This window comes from Cydia amplana, chromosome Z, assembly GCF_948474715.1.
Source record: "Cydia amplana chromosome Z, ilCydAmpl1.1, whole genome shotgun sequence".
In the NCBI taxonomy this organism is placed as follows: domain Eukaryota; kingdom Metazoa; phylum Arthropoda; class Insecta; order Lepidoptera; family Tortricidae; genus Cydia; species Cydia amplana.
The window spans coordinates 1,798,471-1,818,275 of NC_086096.1; the positions used below are offsets into that span (position 1 = coordinate 1,798,471).

General features: G+C 38.6%; 1 protein-coding gene across 1 annotated transcript in view; it reads right to left on the bottom strand.

Annotated features, from left to right (window-relative positions):
• The window catches only part of LOC134660958 (plexin domain-containing protein 2), a 47,369-nt gene that overhangs the window by 8,949 nt on the left and 18,615 nt on the right, over window positions 1–19,805 (bottom strand). Inside the window, exons 3-7 of the mRNA XM_063516847.1 lie at window positions 8,162–8,284; window positions 6,984–7,057; window positions 6,382–6,510; window positions 4,384–4,576; window positions 2,725–2,931 (exon numbers count right to left, since the gene is read on the bottom strand). Of these exons, the coding sequence (XP_063372917.1) occupies window positions 2,725–2,931; window positions 4,384–4,576; window positions 6,382–6,510; window positions 6,984–7,057; window positions 8,162–8,284 (726 nt within the window). The remainder of the gene's footprint in view (window positions 1–2,724; window positions 2,932–4,383; window positions 4,577–6,381; window positions 6,511–6,983; window positions 7,058–8,161; window positions 8,285–19,805) is intronic.

The following is a 19,805-nucleotide window of genomic DNA, read 5'->3' on the forward strand; positions in this document are numbered from 1 at the left end:
GATTGACAATGACAAAAATGGCCGTAACAGAAGGTTAACCCTTTGAATGACACGAATATTATTACTCATGACGCGCCAGTGTAAAGCTTATCTTATTGTAGCGTGAAGGTTAATTAAGGGCCACCCTACTTTAGTTCGTTTTTTTAGCATTAGAATAAGACTTCGCGATCTTGACGTGTCTTTTAATTGAAAAACGCTTTTTAAAAATCTGTAACTGAGCGTTTCCCAAAAAATGTACATTTCATTCATGTGTTCAAAATATTGACTTCTTGGGCTCATTTTACTCAATCATTTGTACATTCACGCCTCATACATGAAAAAATGTGTCCCAAGATTTCCTTTCCAGATCGTCACATTTTTGTATGAATAATTTTTTTATTTGTATAAACGTGACACACTGGAAAAATATTTTTTTTATACAAAATTTTAGGACACATTTTTTCATGTATGAGGCGTACAAATGATTCTGAGTAAAGTGAGCCCAAGAAGTCAATATTTTGAAGACATGAATGAAATGTACATTTTCTTTGGAAAACGCTCAACTATTACAAAAGAATGTAAATAATCGTATATCATTCATAATTGTTACATATTTGCCGTGACTTATTTTTCAAAAGTGTCTTTCAATAAAGACACGTCAAAATTGTTTACTTTTTTTTCTAATGCCAAATAAAACGAACTATAGCATCTCCCGAGCGTCGGCGTCTAGTCAACTCTATGGCTGCTGCTCGACGCAACGTTGGCGCAACTGCGCAGCGACGCCATTTTCCATAGCGCTGACTATACCTATAGACGCCGACATTTAAGATGCTAGTGTAGGCTGGCACTTAGTCACAGAGCGGACACGCCATACATCAAAAATCATTTGCGTTTATGTGTGCACGGCACGTCTGTACACTCGTCATTGTGTATGTGTGGGTAAGTCGCTTTACTGAGAGCACGCCAGAAGTCCGTCAGATTCGTGTCGCGGGGCGAGGTAATGCGAGTCGGGGCGGGGCGGTGCGTGGCCGTTCTGTATGATAATACTATTACTTATTCTGTGACTTAGTAACACAACAGTAACAGTCTGTGGACGTCTTTAGCGGCTAAAGGCTGTCTGGTACTAGATTACATTGCTAAAAACTGTTACACAAAGAAATTAAAGCGGATTTCTACTATCTCTAATTTCTTTGTAAGATTAGATGAGGCAAGATAAATACTTGTAGTGAATCATCATACTGTTTCATTTGCCCCGAGCAACATAAATTATGTTTCTCTCACTTTTACCGTGAGGTAATTTATTAACCTTACCATTAGGTAATTTATTAACCTTACCATTAGCTTTGTCACTGATATGACACTGACATATTCGCTAGCGTGTGCGTAACTTTCTTTCTATGCATCTCGTACTGGCATATCAGTGTGAGCGAGATGTATAGAAAGTAAATTACGCAGGCGTTAGCGAATATGCCAGTATCAGGTCAGTGACAAGCTCGTTGTAGCCGTGATTATTACAATGCCTTTAATAGTGTTTTCGTCTATCCTGATATGATGATGATGATACAGTCAGTCATTCAGCATTAGCCCTATATTTGTGCTGTATGTCGCTAAAACCAACTGTGTAACAACTAAAGCAGTACGAATGTCGAATATACATAGAAATGTTCGCTGTGACGTATGTTATAAACATTGACGGATGACTTGGCGTAAAATTGTGTTTGCAAAAATTATATTTATAATATAACATAATAAGACAAATAACGAGTAAAAAGGCTATACCTTACACGCAAAAATACTTATATCTATAATGATATATGAGGACAAATAAAGAATATGATTTAAGTCACAACATCTAAAGCTTGTAACTAACGTGAAAAAAAGACGGCAGAAACAAAGTATGACAGAGCCACTATAAATGCCATATTTTCATAGAAATATGACGTTTATGGTGGCACCGTTACACTCTGCCACTTGCCAAGTCAGTGCAGAGCTGTGACGGACTGTCTTAGGCCCCTTAAAATAAGAGCTATATTTGAAAGCTATAATAAAGAATATCGCTACGTATTATTGTATTTACGTATTCCATGACTTCGGTGGCCCTTCGCTTGGAAACTGAACGAGTTCCCTTGGTGGTCTTTGTGGCATTTCGGTGGCACGCCTGAATGCCAAAACATGTTTTATAAATAAACTAGCCGTTGTCCGCGGCTTTGTTCGCGTGAATTTATTTCCCGATACACACTTTCAACCCCTTCTTGACCCTATTAAGGGATGAATTTTTAATAGCACTGAAATCATTTTTCTTATTATTGTTTCTTCCTACGAGTTTGAAGTCCCAACTCAAATCTTTCCAGATATAAACTTTCAACTGCCCTTTAATCCCCTTAGGGCCACTTGTACCATAGCTAACCCATGGTTAACCGCTTAATCTCGGGTTAGTGGGATGGTGTAAGTGACCATTAGGGGATGTTTTTTTAAAAACGCTGAAATTAAATTTTCTTGTGTTGTTATGAAATCTGGTTATATTGCATCTTAGGGGCTATTCAAATTAGGGGGAGGGGGAGGTCTGGATATCGGATGATCTAAGCATGATTTTTGGATAATTATCGTCAAAATAACGTAATTTATGAACAGCCCCTTAGTCATAACACAACTTAGTAATTTTGCGTTTAATTATGCAAATTAGTTGCACCGCCTTATCTCTATTTGTTAATTTGGTGACAGACAGACAGACAAACAAATACTCACAGAACATCATCCTGTCAGTGAGGTAGGCGTCAGAGATGCCCACTTTGACCGGGTGCTCGTTATCATTGATCAACTGCACCGGAATCGGTATATCCTTGTACGCGAACGTTATGTCCCCGTTCTTATACAGGGTGGCGGCGAACGTGAAATTCTTCGTTTTGTCCTCACGAAGATTCACGTTCTCCCAGAGAACGGTGAATTTCTCGCCTGTGAATGAAATATTAACTCAATAGTTTGTATATAGAAGCGCTGGGGGCCTAGCGGTAAGAGCGTGCGACTTGCAATGCGGAGGTCGCGGGTTCAAACCCCGGCTCGTACCAATGCCTTTACCATCTGGGTTGGAAGGTCAGATGGCAGTCGCTTTTGTACAAACTAGTGACAAAATAAGTCGTGGCAAAATGCCGGGACAACGCGAGGAAGAAGAAAAAGATTGAACAAAAGCGTGACCGTTTGAGGAGTACAATCTATGTTTTAATTATTTGCTCGTGTTACAGGACACCCGGTATGTTGTGCACGTGCTCGCCGGTGTACAGGAACCCGCCGGTGATGTTGTGGAGGGTTGCGCTTGTACCGGGACCACATACCGTCGTCGTACATCTTGACACAACTGTCGATGGTGAGAGTGGTGTCGAAGTTGGCCATCTGCTGTGGCCGCGAGCCAGTTGTGCACGTGCCGGTATACAGGAACCCGGCGGTGATGTTGTGGAGGGTTGCGCTTGTGCCGAGACCACATACCGTCGTCGTACATATTAACGCAGCTGTCGATGGTGAGCGTGGTGTCGAAGTTGGCCATCAGCTGGGGCCGCGAGCCAGTTGTGCACGTGCCGGTGTACAGGAACCCGGCGGTGATGTTGTGGAGGGTTGCGCTTGTGCCGAGACCACATACCGTCGTCGTACATCTTGACGCAGCTGTCGATGGTGAGCGTGGTGTCGAAGTTGGCCATCAGCTGGGGCCGCGAGCCAGTTGTGCACGTGCTCGCCGGTGTACAGGAACCCGGCGGTGATGTTGTGGAGGGTTGCGCTTGTGCCGAGACCACATACCGTCGTCGTACATCTTGACGCAGCTGTCGATGGTGAGTGGTGTCGAAGTTGGCCATCAGCTGTGGCCGCGAGCCAGTTGTGCACGTGCTCGCCGGTGTACAGGAACCCTGCGGTGATGTTGTGGAGGGTTGCGCTTGTGCCGAGACCACATACCGTCGTCGTACATCTTGACACAGCTGTCGATGGTGAGCGTGGTGTCGAAGTTGGCCATCAGCTGTGGCCGCGAGCCAGTTGTGCACGTGCTCGCCGGTGTACAGGAACCCGCCGGTGATGTTGTGGAGGGTTGCGCTTATACCGAGACCACATACTGTCGTCGTACGTCTTGACGCAGCTGTCGATGGTGAGCGTGGTGTCGAAGTTGGCCATCAGCTGTGGCCGCGAGCCAGTTGTGCACGTGCTCGCCGGTGTACAGGAACCCGCCGGTGATGTTGTGGAGGGTTGCGCTTGTGCCGAGACCACATACCGTCGTCGTACATCCTGACGCAGCTGTCGATGGTGAGAGTGGTGTCGAAGTTGGCCATCAGCTGTGGCCGCGAGCCAGTTGTGCACGTGCTCGCCGGTGTACAGGAACCCGCCGGTGATGTTGTGGAGGGTTGCGCTTGTGCCGAGACCACATACCGTCGTCGTACATCCTGACGCAGCTGTCGATGGTGAGAGTGGTGTCGAAGTTGGCCATCAGCGGCGCGATGTACTGCGTGGCCGCGAGCCAGTTGTGCACGTGCTCGCCGGTGTACAGGAACCCGCCGGTGGCGACGGTGATGTTGTGGAGGGGGTGCCCGTAGAAGGGGAAGGGGAAGGAGAGCTTCAGGGTCTGCGAAAAAAAAGGTTAGCACTGTTTTTAGGGTTCCGTACCCGAAGGGTAAAAAACGGGACCCTATTGCTAAGACTTCGCCGTCCGTCTGTCACCAGGCTGTATCTCATGAACTGCGATAGCTAGACAGTTGAAATTTTCACAAATGATGTGTCTCTGTTGCCGCTATAACAACAAATACTAAAAATAAATTAAATAAATATTTAAGGCGGGCACCCATACAACAAATACGATTTTTATTGCTCTATTTTTTGTTGATGGCGCGGAACCCTCCGTGCGCGAGTCCGACTCGCACTTGGCCGATTTTTTTAATAAAGTTAGACCAAGCTAACTCTGCATAGAGTTTGAAATGACTAATAAATAAATATCAGGGGACATTTTACACAGATCAACCTAGCCCCAAATTAAGCAAAGCTTGTACTAAGGGTGCTAGGCGACGATATACATACTTATATACATAGAAAACACCCATGACTCAGGAACAAATATTTGTGTTCATCACACAAATAAATGCCCTTACCGGGATTCGAACCCAGGACCATCGGCTACACAGGCATGGTCACTACCCACTGGGGCAGACCGGTCGTCAAGTCTAAGTGTAGTTTTCAATTGTTTGCAATACTTCGAAATAAATATGTTCTTACTTACACCATTATTAAAATTAACCTTTATAGCCCTTAACTTTTGGGTATGTCTACAGGAAAGACGTGAACATAGTTTTGTGTTTGACCCAGTTACTAATAAAAACTGAAGGGAAACTGAAACATGTATTATCACTATTTTCCAGCCTATATTGTTTTGTGTTATGTTCTTTTAATCATTCATACTATATAATCTACTTTACCTATATAATCAAATTCAATTATCAAAATAAAATCATTTTATTTACGCTATACAATCTACTTAACTAAAAATAATAACTATCTAATCGGCACCACTATTTACTTGATTATTACGTTTATTTCCTTATCTAGTCCATAAATTATTTTATATAACTACACTTGTTTCGAGCGGTATAAGACTAATATTATTAGTCCACTGTCACATCATACGGTTACAGATGTAGTGCATAATTGTTGTACAACAACATTAATGTACAAAACAAGTAAGTAAGTATCTATTGTACAAAATATAAGTAAACCATGTTGAATAAACTAACGGTCCCGTTCAATTGGACTCTTCTAGCTTTGTCAAACGCGTCAAACAGCTGGTAATCGACATCCTGATCTTCAGTATTTTCTTTGCACTGTACATAAAACGGCTTATATAGTAGTGTACTAAGACACACTTTGAATTTTGACACACTTGTGTGTGTTGTGTGTCACACTTACATAGTGTTGAGTCGCTCACTCGCGTAGTATATACATATAATAGGCTTTGGTATTAGCGATATATGCTACCTCAACTACAAGATGATTGGGGTCCCGTTGTTTCCCATAAAGTTTTAAGTCATAATGTATTCTTTGTCATATTATCATTAGTCATAAAATTTAAACAGTTAACATTTCAGGATTTTCGTTAAGTTATACTGTCCTATCTATAGGATAACCTAACTAAAAAATAAAAAAAAAACTTGTCTATGGTTCACTTATTTGTCAGAGATGACTTTTAAAATAAGGTTGTCATTACACGAAGTATCGAAAAAGTGCCAAAAAGATACTGCGTGTATGCACAAATGCTTTTTTGGGGAATAGACTAAAGACTTGTCTTGACAGCTATAAGGTAGGGTTTTAAAGATGTGTGCACGACCCTTTAAATGACAAATAAAAGTACAGGAGTAGAAAAAAGTATATAAAAGTTGTTACCGTAGCCCGCCTGTGCGAGTTGCTAAGCACCGCGTGTATGTCCAGCTTGGGTTTGGTGATGTTGGCCCAGTGCTCTTGGAAGAAGGTCACGTTGCCTATGAACGTGCTGTTGTAGAATATGTGGTGGTCCTGGGAATACAAATGAGACTGGAATACGTTTGTTTTGTAGACCATAGACAAAACAATGTATACCTGTTGATACATGTACAACATGGTGGCCGAATTAAAAAAATTGTATAAACAAATATAGTTATTTACGATACACGTGCGGAAAGTAGGAAATTCACAACGAATGGCGATACATTCAATTCAAATCAATACGAGTTGCGAATTGCCTATTCGCACATGTATCGTACGTTTTACAGTACATATGGCTCTTTAAACTTTTGACATAGGCACGGAAAGTGCTCATTCCCGAATTAATGTACTGTAAAATAATTAGCTTGCTCTTTGAACGCCACGCCTACCGTGAACCTAGTCGGAATACACGAAGGTTGAACCTTCAACAACGGCGGTGGGGCGGCGGTCAAATGGATGCCAATTTTTTTGATTAGTTTTCTTCGTCGTATAAGGGATCGTATTCTGTGCATTCGATAACTTACGTAAGTCAAATTGCTGATGTTCTTTTGAGCTTCAATCATGGTTTCTTGCTGCTCAAAGTTGGTAGTCGTTATGTCTGAAAATAATGTATTATTATTAACACTAAAAAAATTAATGTAAAACCGCACACCCACACCACACTAAAATACCGGCAAAATGCGTGTTGGACAAATATAATAATAAGGGCTCTGATTAGGGATGTACCGACTAGTCGGGAAAGCCGACTACCCGGCGTCCGGTCGGCGACTAAGTCGACGATTAGTCGGCAAAAATGGCCGATTAGTCGGCACTTTATAAGTGACAGAAAAAAAGACCAAAAAGAAGTAAACAGCAAATATTTACCATAAGCTTTTCACCTTTTTTACCCCAATTCCTATTTAGGGTGCTTACGAAAATTTTCGTTCGAATTATTGGCCGTGTGGTCGCTTTCTTATGTCCGATTGTCCGGTTGTCGTATGAATATAGCCTAAGGATTTATTTTTAGCGATACTATAATATGATGAAAGGTGTAAAACGATTGTTTTTTAAGTGCATCTGAACCAAACTTAGCCGTTGTCCGTCCGTCCGTCGGCCGACTAATCGGCCATCCGAGCGCCGATTAGACGGCCAAATCAATAGTCGTTACATCACTAGTTCTGATATTTCCGATTCGTATCTTCATACGACACGAGTACGAGCAAAGCAACAAACAAAAACTAGCTAGAATGTTGTATCTTTGAGGCATTTGCGGCATTTTATTAAAAAAATAAGATTTTGGCGAAATCCTAAACGGCTCGTATTATGAACATTGGGGACATCTTACCATTTCCGTTGGCACGTGAATCAATCAGTTATAAAATTCGAATCAGTATCTGGTCTTGGCTGTCTCACCCCTAGTGTGTTTATGGTCTCTTCCAATTGTTTCAAGGCTAGAGTTATGTTTGTACATTATACTACTTACTGTCATCAGCCAGTATGTTGTCGCTCACTCTGAATAGTCTGAATACGGAGGTGTTCCCCTTGCCAGATCCACTGATCCCCAGCGGTGGGTACTGCGCGGCTGCAGCGTCATAAATATGTATACAAGGTACACTCGCTACACCGACGTGGTCTTGTCTGTCTCACCCCTAGTGTGTTTCTCGTCCGACTGTTACATGGATCGGGTTATGAATGTATGTAGGTATGTACGTTATATACTTACTGTCGTCGGCCAGTATTGGGTCGCTCACTTTGGGTACGGAGGTGTTCCCCTTGTATATGCCAGATCCGTTGACCCCCAGCAGTGGGATCTTCGTGACTGACACTGGGGCCGTAGTGGTGGTGGCTGTAAACATATAAGATAATCATTTAATTTATTTACTTACTAGCGACCCGCCCCGGCGCGGGAATTTGTTTCATAAGGTGTATTGATGATTGATACGAGTACCTATACACTACCTATAGGAATATTTTTGTACCAAGTTAATTTATTTATTTAATTTGTGTAATAGTTAATTTTTAAATAACTATAAAAAAAATTTTTTTGAACTGGTTTAGTACTAGTATGATTGGGCGAACTGGGAAGATTCACGTTTTCGGGGTTAAACCCAATAATAAAAATTGTTAATTGTGCCTACATATATACCTCTCAGACTATAGTAAACATATATATAGAACTCATTGTAAGTAAACAGGTAATTTTCAGCAAGTAGATCATTAAATAAATATTAATTCGCTATGCATTCAGACATAATAACTAAGCAGTGGCGTGGTTAACATGTGCATGATTAAAAACATGCATATTTGGCTTACTTTACCAAGGATTTCATCATCATTATCATCGGTCTAATTTATACTATAATTACATTAAACCTAAATAATTGAGACTTGTAGTTCGTTTAAGCATATAGACATTAGACTATACACATCTTATACAGTGAACTAGCGTCCCGCCCCAGCTTCACACAGGTTAACAAATTATACATAAACCTTCCTCTTGAATCACTCTATCTATTAAAAAAACCGCATCAAAATCCGTTGCGTAGTTTTAAAGATCTAAGCATACATACAGACAGACAGACAGCGGGAAGCGACTTTGTTTTATACTATGTAGTGATGACGACATTTTCCTATAGCAAAAATGGTTGTATTACTTGTATTAGCAAGTTGAATGAAGGAAAAAAAAAAACCAATTGCGATAGGGCATAGCAGGCAATTTTCATAGTTTCATCATCTTCCTCGCGTTGTCCCGGCATTTTGCCATGGTTCATGGGAGCCTGGGGTCCGCTTGGCAACTAATCCCAGGAATTGGCATAGGCACTAGTTTTTAAGAAAGCGACTGCCATCTGACCCAGAGGGTAAACTAGGCCCTTATTGGGATTAGCCGATGCTTTCCTTCACCAAAAGCGACTGGTAAATATCAAATGATATTTGCAATGCAATTTTAATAGTCTATAAAGATAAATATCACTTTTACAACTGAGACGAATATAATGTTGTAATCCTCATATTGTAATCCGAGAGCGTGACGAAGTACATACCTACGCTAGATACAGGGTTCGAAAGGTAAATTATCAATGATAGTTATCTTGATAATTATCGTGATTTTTATGCCTGATATTTATCGATTTTATAATAACCTAAAAAACATTGTAAAAAAATCGGATTACACATTTTTGCTATTATCGCGATAAAAATCTGTATAATTTCGAACCCTGGCTAGAAAAATTAACCCTTCCTAGAAAATCGGGTAAAAATATGTGCACTAAGACAATTTCCGAAACAAATTCACAAAAACCGTATTTTGGATCATTGTACTGGAGCTACTTTAATAAATAAGCCATATTTGAAAGAAGGCCTTGTAATATCCAATCTGTTTTGAAATGCGAATGCACGTAGGTAATATTCGCGATGCGTCACGTATACACACCTATACATATACAACGAGATAGTTCGCAATAGCACGAGTCATGCTTGAGATATGTAAACAAAAGTACGGCAAATAACTTAAATATTACGCAAAGCAATATTAAACCTTAATAGGGAATATTACGCGAAACTCTGAGTAGGGGGCGCTACTATCACAATCTGAGAGTCTACCGCAAACGAGAGAGTCGAAATTTTGATATCTAACCTCTCTAGTACTCTTGCATATTCGAGCGATAAAGAGGCAGATAGCTGAGTTTCGGTTTTCGGTTTACCGGTAGGCCCTTTGTAAACAAACCGCCTTGATGTATCAATGTCATATTTTATTGTCTGTTAAAACTTGTCAAAAACATTTTAAGGTACAGTATGTATAAGTTACTCTATGGTTTACGAATGTTTACGATGGGTGCTAGTGCTGCACTCTGGCGGCAGAACATTGCAGTTGGTTTACTCAAGCGTGACTGTCATTTCTGACTTTTGTATTGGTTCAATTCAATAGGTACTAAGACATTAGATCCTAAAACAAACCGGAGTGACTGTTTTTCAATATATCATGTAGTCTTGCTCTAAAGGGGCCCACTGATTACCAGTCCGCCGGACGATATCGGCCTGTCAGTTAAACGCAAAAGGTGACAGCTCCGAACAACTGACAGGCCGATATCTTACGGCGGACTGATAATCATAGTTAAGGTTTTAAGTAACAAAAAAAGGTCGAACCTTTTTTTGCTTGATTAAAGCATGAAACTTGGCACAGTTGTTCCTTATATCAAAATAAGCCGATTAAGATCGGTAGCCCGAGGGACCCACCGCTTAAGCCCGAGAGGGGGGGGGGGGTCAAGTAGCGCCCCGCCCGGCTTCATTATAAAAATTCTAACAGGCCCCGTTTAGCTAATAGGTCATATTTGGTATCAATTTCGGATAAATCAATAACGTAGAATTCATTTCTGGTATAAAAAATTGCAATTTGTTGAAAAAAATAATAAAAAAACACAAAAAATCTAATTTTTTAAGTGTAATTTTTGTTTTTTATTTATTGTCAAAATTAAACTGCTTGGTTTTTCTACATACAAAAAATATGACGATAAAGACTATTTAATGTAGATTTTAAAAACATAACTTTTACTTACCTTTATGAAAAAGAAATTGCATTAAAAAACATATATCGTCCCGCGCCGGTGAATATCTTGTTACCGACATAGGCATCGATATAGACAACATCCGAAGTACACACTCTGGAGACCGACTAAATGTGTTGTTTTGTTATTGTAGATCATATATTAAAGATAGAAAGCCGTACATAATATTTTATTAGAAAACAAATGTGTCGTTAAGTGAAAAAAGGGACCTTGGAAAAATTTATCATAGAGCCTCTCTTTTGTATAGAAGCATAGTTAATTTCAACCACTCCATGGACTTCATGGTCCCTGTTCTCAATGAATAAGAAGTAAACTGTAAGTATTATTTAATCTACTTACTTATTACATTATAGAATAATTTGCCAGTAACTGGCCGCTTTAATAACTAGCCGCTCTAAACTAAAAATGAATTCTATTCACCTATAAACAGAATTCATTTTAGTATAAGGTTCCAAAAACTGGCCAGCTTTCAATAACTGGCCACTGGCTAGCCTAAAATGAATTTTTGGTTTTGGGTGGCCAGTTACTGGCGAATTACCCTACCACACTTTAATTTTGCGTCTTGTGTCGTAATAGAGTTCCTTCCCCAGACACATAAATGCGTACATTTCATCATTCATGTAATTGCATCGCGTTTTTTATTCCGGTTTGCATTTACTTCTGGTCAGTTTCAACCATATTCTGACCAAAGCAGGTGTCAGACCAGTGTGGAACCCGTCGTCTGCTTCTTGCTTCCATTCCCAAGAAGTCTGACGGACTGAGCAAGTTTGACGACGAACTAACGTCTGAACCTAAACATCAACCCCTTGGTACACTGCGCGTAATAGGGCATTTATATGGCTCCCTTTTGTTAGAAGTAGGTATACATTATGGAATTTAATAATAAAATAATGTAGGAGTGACTTAATCTCATAGAACAGGTATAACATTATACAACTTTTCATTTCAATATCCCGGTATAACTTGCCTTCTTCAATATTGCACTTATTACCGATCATATAATAACATTTTAGTATTTTAGGGGAATGCTTTTAGCCACTGCTATTGCTCCATCTTGTAAGAGTTTGAATCCTTGTAGTGGTTTGGTTGAACTCTGAACAGATTCCATGCTTCGAATTCACTTTTTCTCCCCTTTCCACTGAATGCTCGAAACAGGGGTAAGACTTCCGCTCTTTTAGGGTAAATAAAAGATAGTTTACTTAGCTTATAGAATAGATAATTTTATTAGCTTAAAATATAATTCCCTGACCTGGATGCAATGGTGTGTCATGTGATATAATTGTGTTTTCCACTGTGTCAACGTGAGCCCACAATTCCTGTAGTGGGGGAAATATTCGTACGCATGAATCTAGTCTAGATGCTATGACTACGTTCGTGTCTACTGTGCGTATCAATACCTTGCAATGACTGTTTTACAGCATCTGCAACTAGGGCCATCATATTAAATGAATCGGACTTTTCATGGTTCTTGGAGTATTCGGAATCTCACGAGGAACATTACTTGTGACATGTTTCTCTACACAATTTCGCGATGGCATAAATAAGGACTTTTAACTCTTCGAAGTTTTGTCAACACAGTGTCTCAAAATGATTTACCTAGTGGTAAAGAAATGAGTTTCACTAAAAGATCAGTGGTTATAAGTGAAGCTTACCGTCATGGTAAATTAAACTCTAATTTATTTCTATCGGGCCCTGAAAAACCAGGAGTCGTACTCGTATTCCAAGCATTCTCTCGATCGACCTTGTAATACTGTAAGCTCAATAAGACTTGTGATGTGGGTACTACATGATATATATCATATATATTTGATACATACACTCAAAACATCCATAGGTAATTCAGGAACAAGTATTCACGATAAACAGACAAATAAATGCCTTCTAGAATTTGAACCCGGGTTCCCCATTTAATATAAGGTGTATAAAAGTGAGATCTAAGCATGGACCCTTTTTAGCCTGGCCGATACAAGGATTCAAGCTCCTACAGGATGGAGCAATAGCAGTAAATAAATAGCATTCGCCAAAACTTTATTATAGGTACCTAGGTGAAATAACCTTGTAAAGCAAAGTAAAGTGATACTTACAGATAAAGCCGTTGCTAAATAATGAAAAAATGCCCGAAATGATTCTTTACATGAATCGACTACTGAAATAGAAGCAGCCTTATCAGGATAGGATTATATGTTTGGGGTCAGACTTTAGTTCCTCTTTAAACTTGCTCAGTCCATCTTCTTGGGAATGAAAGCAAGGAGCAGACGACTGTTTCCAAACTGTTCTGACAACCCTTCTGTGGCCAGAATATAGTTGAAACTGACATATATACGTGAATGACGAAATGTACCCATTCATGTGTCGGGGGAAGGAACTGTATTAATACACAAGACGCAAAATTAAAGTGTGGTATAATGTAATAAGCTAATAAGCAAGTATATTAAAGAATACTTACAGTTTACTTCTTATTAATTGAGAACAGGGACCATGGAGTCCATGGAGTGGTTGGCACTAACTAAATACGAGTATGCTTCTATACAAACACGAGGCTGGCTGTGATAATTTTTTTAAGGTCCCTTTTTCACTGAACGACACATTAAAAAAAATTTTACGCTTTTCTATCTTTATAATAGAATCTACAACAATAAACAATACATTTAATCGGTCTCCAGAGTGTGCACTTCGGATGTTGTCTATATCGATGCCGATGTCGGTAAAAAGATATTCACCGGCGCGAGACGATATAAGTTTTTTTTATGCAATTTCCTTTTAATAAAGGTTAGTAAAAGTTATGTTTTTAAAATCTGCATTAAATAGGCTTTATTTTCATATTTTTTGTATGTAGAAAAACCAAGCAGTTTAATTTTGACAATAAATAAAGAACAAAAATTACACTTGAAAAATTAGATTTTTTGTGTTTTTTTATTTTTTTTTTCATCAAATTGCAATTTTTTATACCAGAAATGAATTCTACGTTATTTATTTATCCGAAATTGATACCAAATATGACCTATTAGCTAAACGGAGCCTGTTAGAATTTTTAGAATGAAGCCGGGCGGGGCGCTACTTGACCCCCCCCCCCTCTCGGGCTTAAGCGGGGGCTCCCTCGGGCTACCGATCTTAATCGGCTTATTTTGATATAAGGAACAACTGTGCCAAGTTTCATGCTTTAATCAAGCAAAAAAAGGTCATTTCACTTAAGGGGACGGTATATGACGTTTTCGATTTAGACCTCACTTTGTGCAATCAATTTGTTCAATGAATGATTAATACCTGCATTAAATTATACGTAAATCTGTTCACGAAGAAGCCGTGTACCGGATCTTCACGCCATAATATTTTTTATTTGCTGTAATTCTCTACAAATCAACACTAAAACTGTCCAAAAATCAAAATATGGAGTTCCGTTTGAGCAAGACGCATTACAGTTTTGTCTTTGACAGTAATTGAGTTGTTGTGGGATTTTGAAGGCTAGATAACTAAACTACCAAATTATTATCTACTTATATTTTTACTCACAAATACAACACAGAAATTCAATCCCAAATGTAAACTTTCGTATAATTTCCATACATTGACGACATCACTCAAAACTCTTCTTCGAGTCAGATGGCCGTTGGCCTTGCATCGAAGCAGACGTGTACGTCGTTGTAGCTCGTTTTTGACATTTTTATAGACATTTCATCATATACGCATACGAAAATGTATACCAGTAGATAAATTGTATTTCATACAATAGGGTAAATAAATATAATCACGTCGAGCTCGAGTCAAATTTTAAATGTGAGTTGTTGTTATTCACGGGTCGTAACGGTCGAAAACAGCAGTAAATTATCCTAAAACAATACGATTACAATCGAATTTAAGTAACTTGTTCCTTCAAAACCCGCTTAAAATGAAAAAAAGTTTAAAGACTCGTTTTACTGATTGGGATTGATTTTCATTATGCTGGTATCAATTTTGCGTCATTATAAAAATGTATATGACTTCTGTACGTCAATGACTTTTGATGTCAATTAATTGTAATCTTGTATTTATGTTAGAGAATATTATATGTTCATTTAAATCGAAGTATCGAAGTATCTATTAATACGAAGCGTAATTCGTTTAATACCTAAAGACTTGCAGTGTCTACACCTACTTTGTTGACGTTCGTTCCGTCTATGTATGCGATTACGTAACGTGCTGTTCTGATAATCTTCAAGAATCAAGATAATTAATAACGGCAAGATCAGCATTTAGTACCAGCGAGTTTTGCGGATTTGGAGACCGAGATAAAGCTTACAGGCCAATATCGCTGCGGCCCGGCCTGCTTATTGTTATGTGTATAAATCGAATGTTATATAAATTTACTATAAAAAACAATGTTTTATTTCAATGACATTCTGTGCGTAGAGGTATGTATGTTTCGGTGATTATAAGAATTATGTCCACACAATAATCGTGCAAAGCAGAGACTGCATTATTTCTTTACGGTATAAGCGGTAAGGAAAAACTCATTGGTATCCTGGCTCGTACCAATGAGTTTTTCGGAACTTATGTACGAAATATCATTTGATATTTACCACTAGCTTTTCGGTGAAGGAGGAAACATCGTGAGGAAACCTGCATACTCGTAGTGGATACATTTGCGAAGAAATTCAAAGCTGTGTGTGAAGTCCCCAATCCGCATTGGGCTAGCGTTGAGATTATTGTCTATACAGGGTGGTCCAAACCTTGACGTCCAAAAATCGTGGGCTATCAGAATGTACCCCATATGTATGTTTTTTCGTAGTTTTCATGTTATGATTTTTTAAGCTTTTAACTTTTCCTATGAAATTCCGGGGTTCCCATACAGAGTGGCTGAAAAATAACTGCATTCCGTTGCCAGGGAGGTGTTGGGATTATACTGAGCAACTTTTATTATTGGACCAACCCCGAAATCGCGAAAAAAAATTTGTTTTTTTATGCATTTTGGCTAGTCCATTTTCTATGGAAGGGTAATTTTTTTTCGCGGTTTCGAGGTTGGCCCCATTGTAAAAGTTGCTCAGTATAATCCCAAAACCTCCCTGGCAACGGAAATGCAGTTATTTTTTAGCCACTCTGTATGGGAACCCCGGAATTTCATAAGAAAAGTTAAAAGTAAAAAAAATCATAACTCGATAACTACGAAAAATCGACTAACATACATGGGGTATATTCTGATAGCCCACGACGTGAGGAATCTAAAAAAAAATTTTTGGACGTCAAGGTTTGGACCACCCTGTATATAGGCTGAATTATTATTATTATTTATAGGCTGTACGGTACCGTTATTATTTATCAATACCGCTTCGTTTTGAAGGTACTATGTGCCTGTACCTGTACCTGTTGAAATATAAAGTACGGTACCGGTATAAAATTGCAGCAGGTACAACTATTTTTTATAGGTGTACAGTCAGCTGCAGAGAAAAGGTACCACCCCTGCATACAATCTTCTATGCAGGGGTGACCTGCAGCTGACTGTACCTAAACCATCACTGACCGAGCGTAGGCGAAGGTCTCCGTTTCAGCTTGGGCAAAAATACTTTCGTTTGTTCGAATGTTCTCCTTTGCATATCACATTTCTCAAATATCTCGAGAAAATTTGTAAGCAGGTTCGGTAGTTGGATATAATTACTCGGTTTCTTTTTTTTTTATAAGTTCTAATAGGCAGAGATTGTCATAAAGGACTTAAGCGACAGTAGGGTCTGTGGTACTTAAGACCATTGTGATTATTAGTAGTGTCCGATCGAAGATTCGGTTTCGGTTTCGGCCAGTTTCGGCCATAAAATCATGTTTCGGCCGTAATTTCGGTTTCGGCCAAAAAACGGCCGAATCTTTCGGCCTGGCCGAAACATACGAAATAGTACTTCGTATTATGAAACTAAACTATGTGACAAAGACCAAAAGTTGGGGAGCAAGTAGGACAACAATATTTATATATACAGAAATTTGTGTTTCGGTCGGACATTAATTATTAGGTACTTACTGATTATGCTGCGCCGCGTGGAACGTGAGGTGCGTTGGGGTAAGTGCATACAAATCATTCAAGAAAAAAATCCCTTTTAAGATCACTCGTGTGTCTGCCCCTAATAGACTAATTCAATTGAAATTTGGTACACATTTGTCACATATGACAAAGAGTCGGTGATCCAAAGATGGACTAGTAACGTAAATAAATGAACTTTTAACTTTGCGGCCATTTTTTGTATCGTGTGATATATCAGATATTAAATTATAAGATATTTACTAATAATAAGCATTGGTCACGTAAATTATTTTTAGATTTTTTTTGCAAGTATGATATAGAACATTATTTCAATTATTTTTAAAATTAAGCCTATCCAAAGGCGACTTGGAAGAAGTGTCATGGGGATCTACATTCGTTGGGTGAAAAACAAGTTTTTTTGTCTAATTATCGTTTAAAACTCAATCGATCGGCAATAACGCGGGCACATAAAACAAAAAACTTCTTTTTTCACTCATAAAACTCCTTAAACCTAATAAGAGCTAAACAAAAACAAGTGCGAGTCGGACTCGCATTCCAAGGGTTCCGTATATTAAGTCCGTCTCACGCTTGACTGCACATTTCTTATAGATTTTCCTGACATATATAGGTAAAGAACTAATTTGTGTATTTTTTTCAAAATTTTAGATCCAGTAGTTTCGGAGAAGGTGGGCGGAGAATGATCATTTTTTGCCTATTTTCATGAATAACTGCTGAATCCTAAAATTATAAAAAAAAAAATTATTTGAGATTCTTACAATGAGCTCTTTTATTTGATATGTAACACTATATAGTTTAAAAAACATTATTTTTTAATTTTTTCATTTACCCCCCCCCCCCAAAAATGGCTACCGTATTTCAAATTCTCTAAAATAAATTTTATTTACGTTACACGTCCATCTTTGGGTCACAAATTTACATTAGTGTGCCAAATTTACATATGTGTGCCAAATTTCAACTGAATTGGTCCAGTAGTTTCGGAGAAAATAGACTGTGACAGACGGACGGACAGACAGACAGACGCACGAAGAATTATATGTATATGCACTTACCCCAACGCACCTCTCGTTCTACGCTGCGCGGGGTTCATTGCCGCTCCTACCGCCGTAAGTGTAAGTACAACTACATCATCAAGGCTACGATCGAAGATAATCAGTTCAGCACTGAAATAATAGCGGTGGAATGCCAGTATAATATTTAATTATTTATTTTAATTTTATAAATTTAATAGCAAAATAAATAGCGAATATACGATACTCGTACAAGTAAATCTGTAAAGATCTTAGGGGTACATCAGCCGACATATATTTTTAAATTTTATTTGGTCCGCCTTAAATAAATTTCCACCCTGCCGAAACTTTATTTATTTAAATTTCTAATTGAATTGATTTTTCGCCTTATGAATAACCGTATAGAGTAGTAAATAAAATTTTACATCTGACTTAATGACATCTGGGTTTATTCGGTTTAACTTAACTTTACAAAGATGGAGACATGAGGCGCAAGATAGAGACAAATGGAGACAACTGGAGGAGGCCTTCACCCTAAGAGGGGTCCTTACATAATTTAGATTAATAGATAATAGTAAATAATTTTTTAATTTAATTTTCATTATATTAACAAATGATATACCTAAGTGATAATTTAACTGTTGATAAAATAACTAATAATGAATGCATGCAAAATTATGTACTTCAAATAAGGAATTAAAAGGCTTTTTGTTTTTATTTTATTTATTTATTTATAACTTTACAAAACGCGTATCTCGACAAAGCCGTAATATGCAGAAAATAGTTAACAATCAAATGAATTAAATTAGAATTTAAATACGTCACGTGTGACATGAACAGACAAGGAGAGCAAGATTTAATGTATTGTTTCTCTTTCTTCTTTCAATGGAACGTTTTTACAGTTTCTGTTCCTCAAAAGAGGTCAGTGGTTATCACTAAACTCAAAACGCTATCTTAAAAAAACTTGATGGGTCAATGACCTGTCCCAGTAAAGTGAGGTAGTGTGCGTGAAGTGCGCTTGTGTGTGAAATGGGGTAAATTGACAGAATCTGAAAATTTACCCACCTCTACTGTCGCCTTAACACCCTCACTATCAGTAGTCCCCATAATGCAAAAATAACGAAGGATAGCCTACTAGCATTTGTGCACTAAATAAATAATAGTACTAGGTACAGAAGACTCACTCTCTAACAAAACGCGTCTGTCACGATCAGGACAGATATGGCCGCTAGGTGGCGACAGCGCCACGCGCGGCTTACGGCTAGCCACCAAAAGTGGTGTGGAACGGATGTACTTTTAGCTACCTGTAGCAAAGCGACGAAATCGCGGAGTGAGCCACGCCTGATTTGTGCAAGATTGTTTCATTAACCGTATTGCCCGAATTGAATGATCTGTGTAACTCGCTCGAGTAAAGTACAGTATACAAACTTACGTGCAACACAAATAATTACAATATCAGTTACAAGGCCCGTCGGAAAATCCAAAACACACTGTGGATTCCCACACTTGTTTAAACACACTTCAGATTTCAGCGAAACGATACTTTAGACCTTAATCTTATAGTTATAAGAGCTAGAATTGTCTGAGGTATAAGACAAAACATCGGCACTTGACTTTGAATTAAGAATAAATTACCAATAGCACTTTATTGTCCTTGCAATAAGTGTTAAAGTAAGTCAATTAATCTTAGTATTAGTTATTAACAGTTCTGAATGATTCACGGTTAGTTTCGACCGTGAACATGATGCCTGTAACTACGTCGAAATATCGGGAGCTCGAAAACAAAACAAAAGGTAA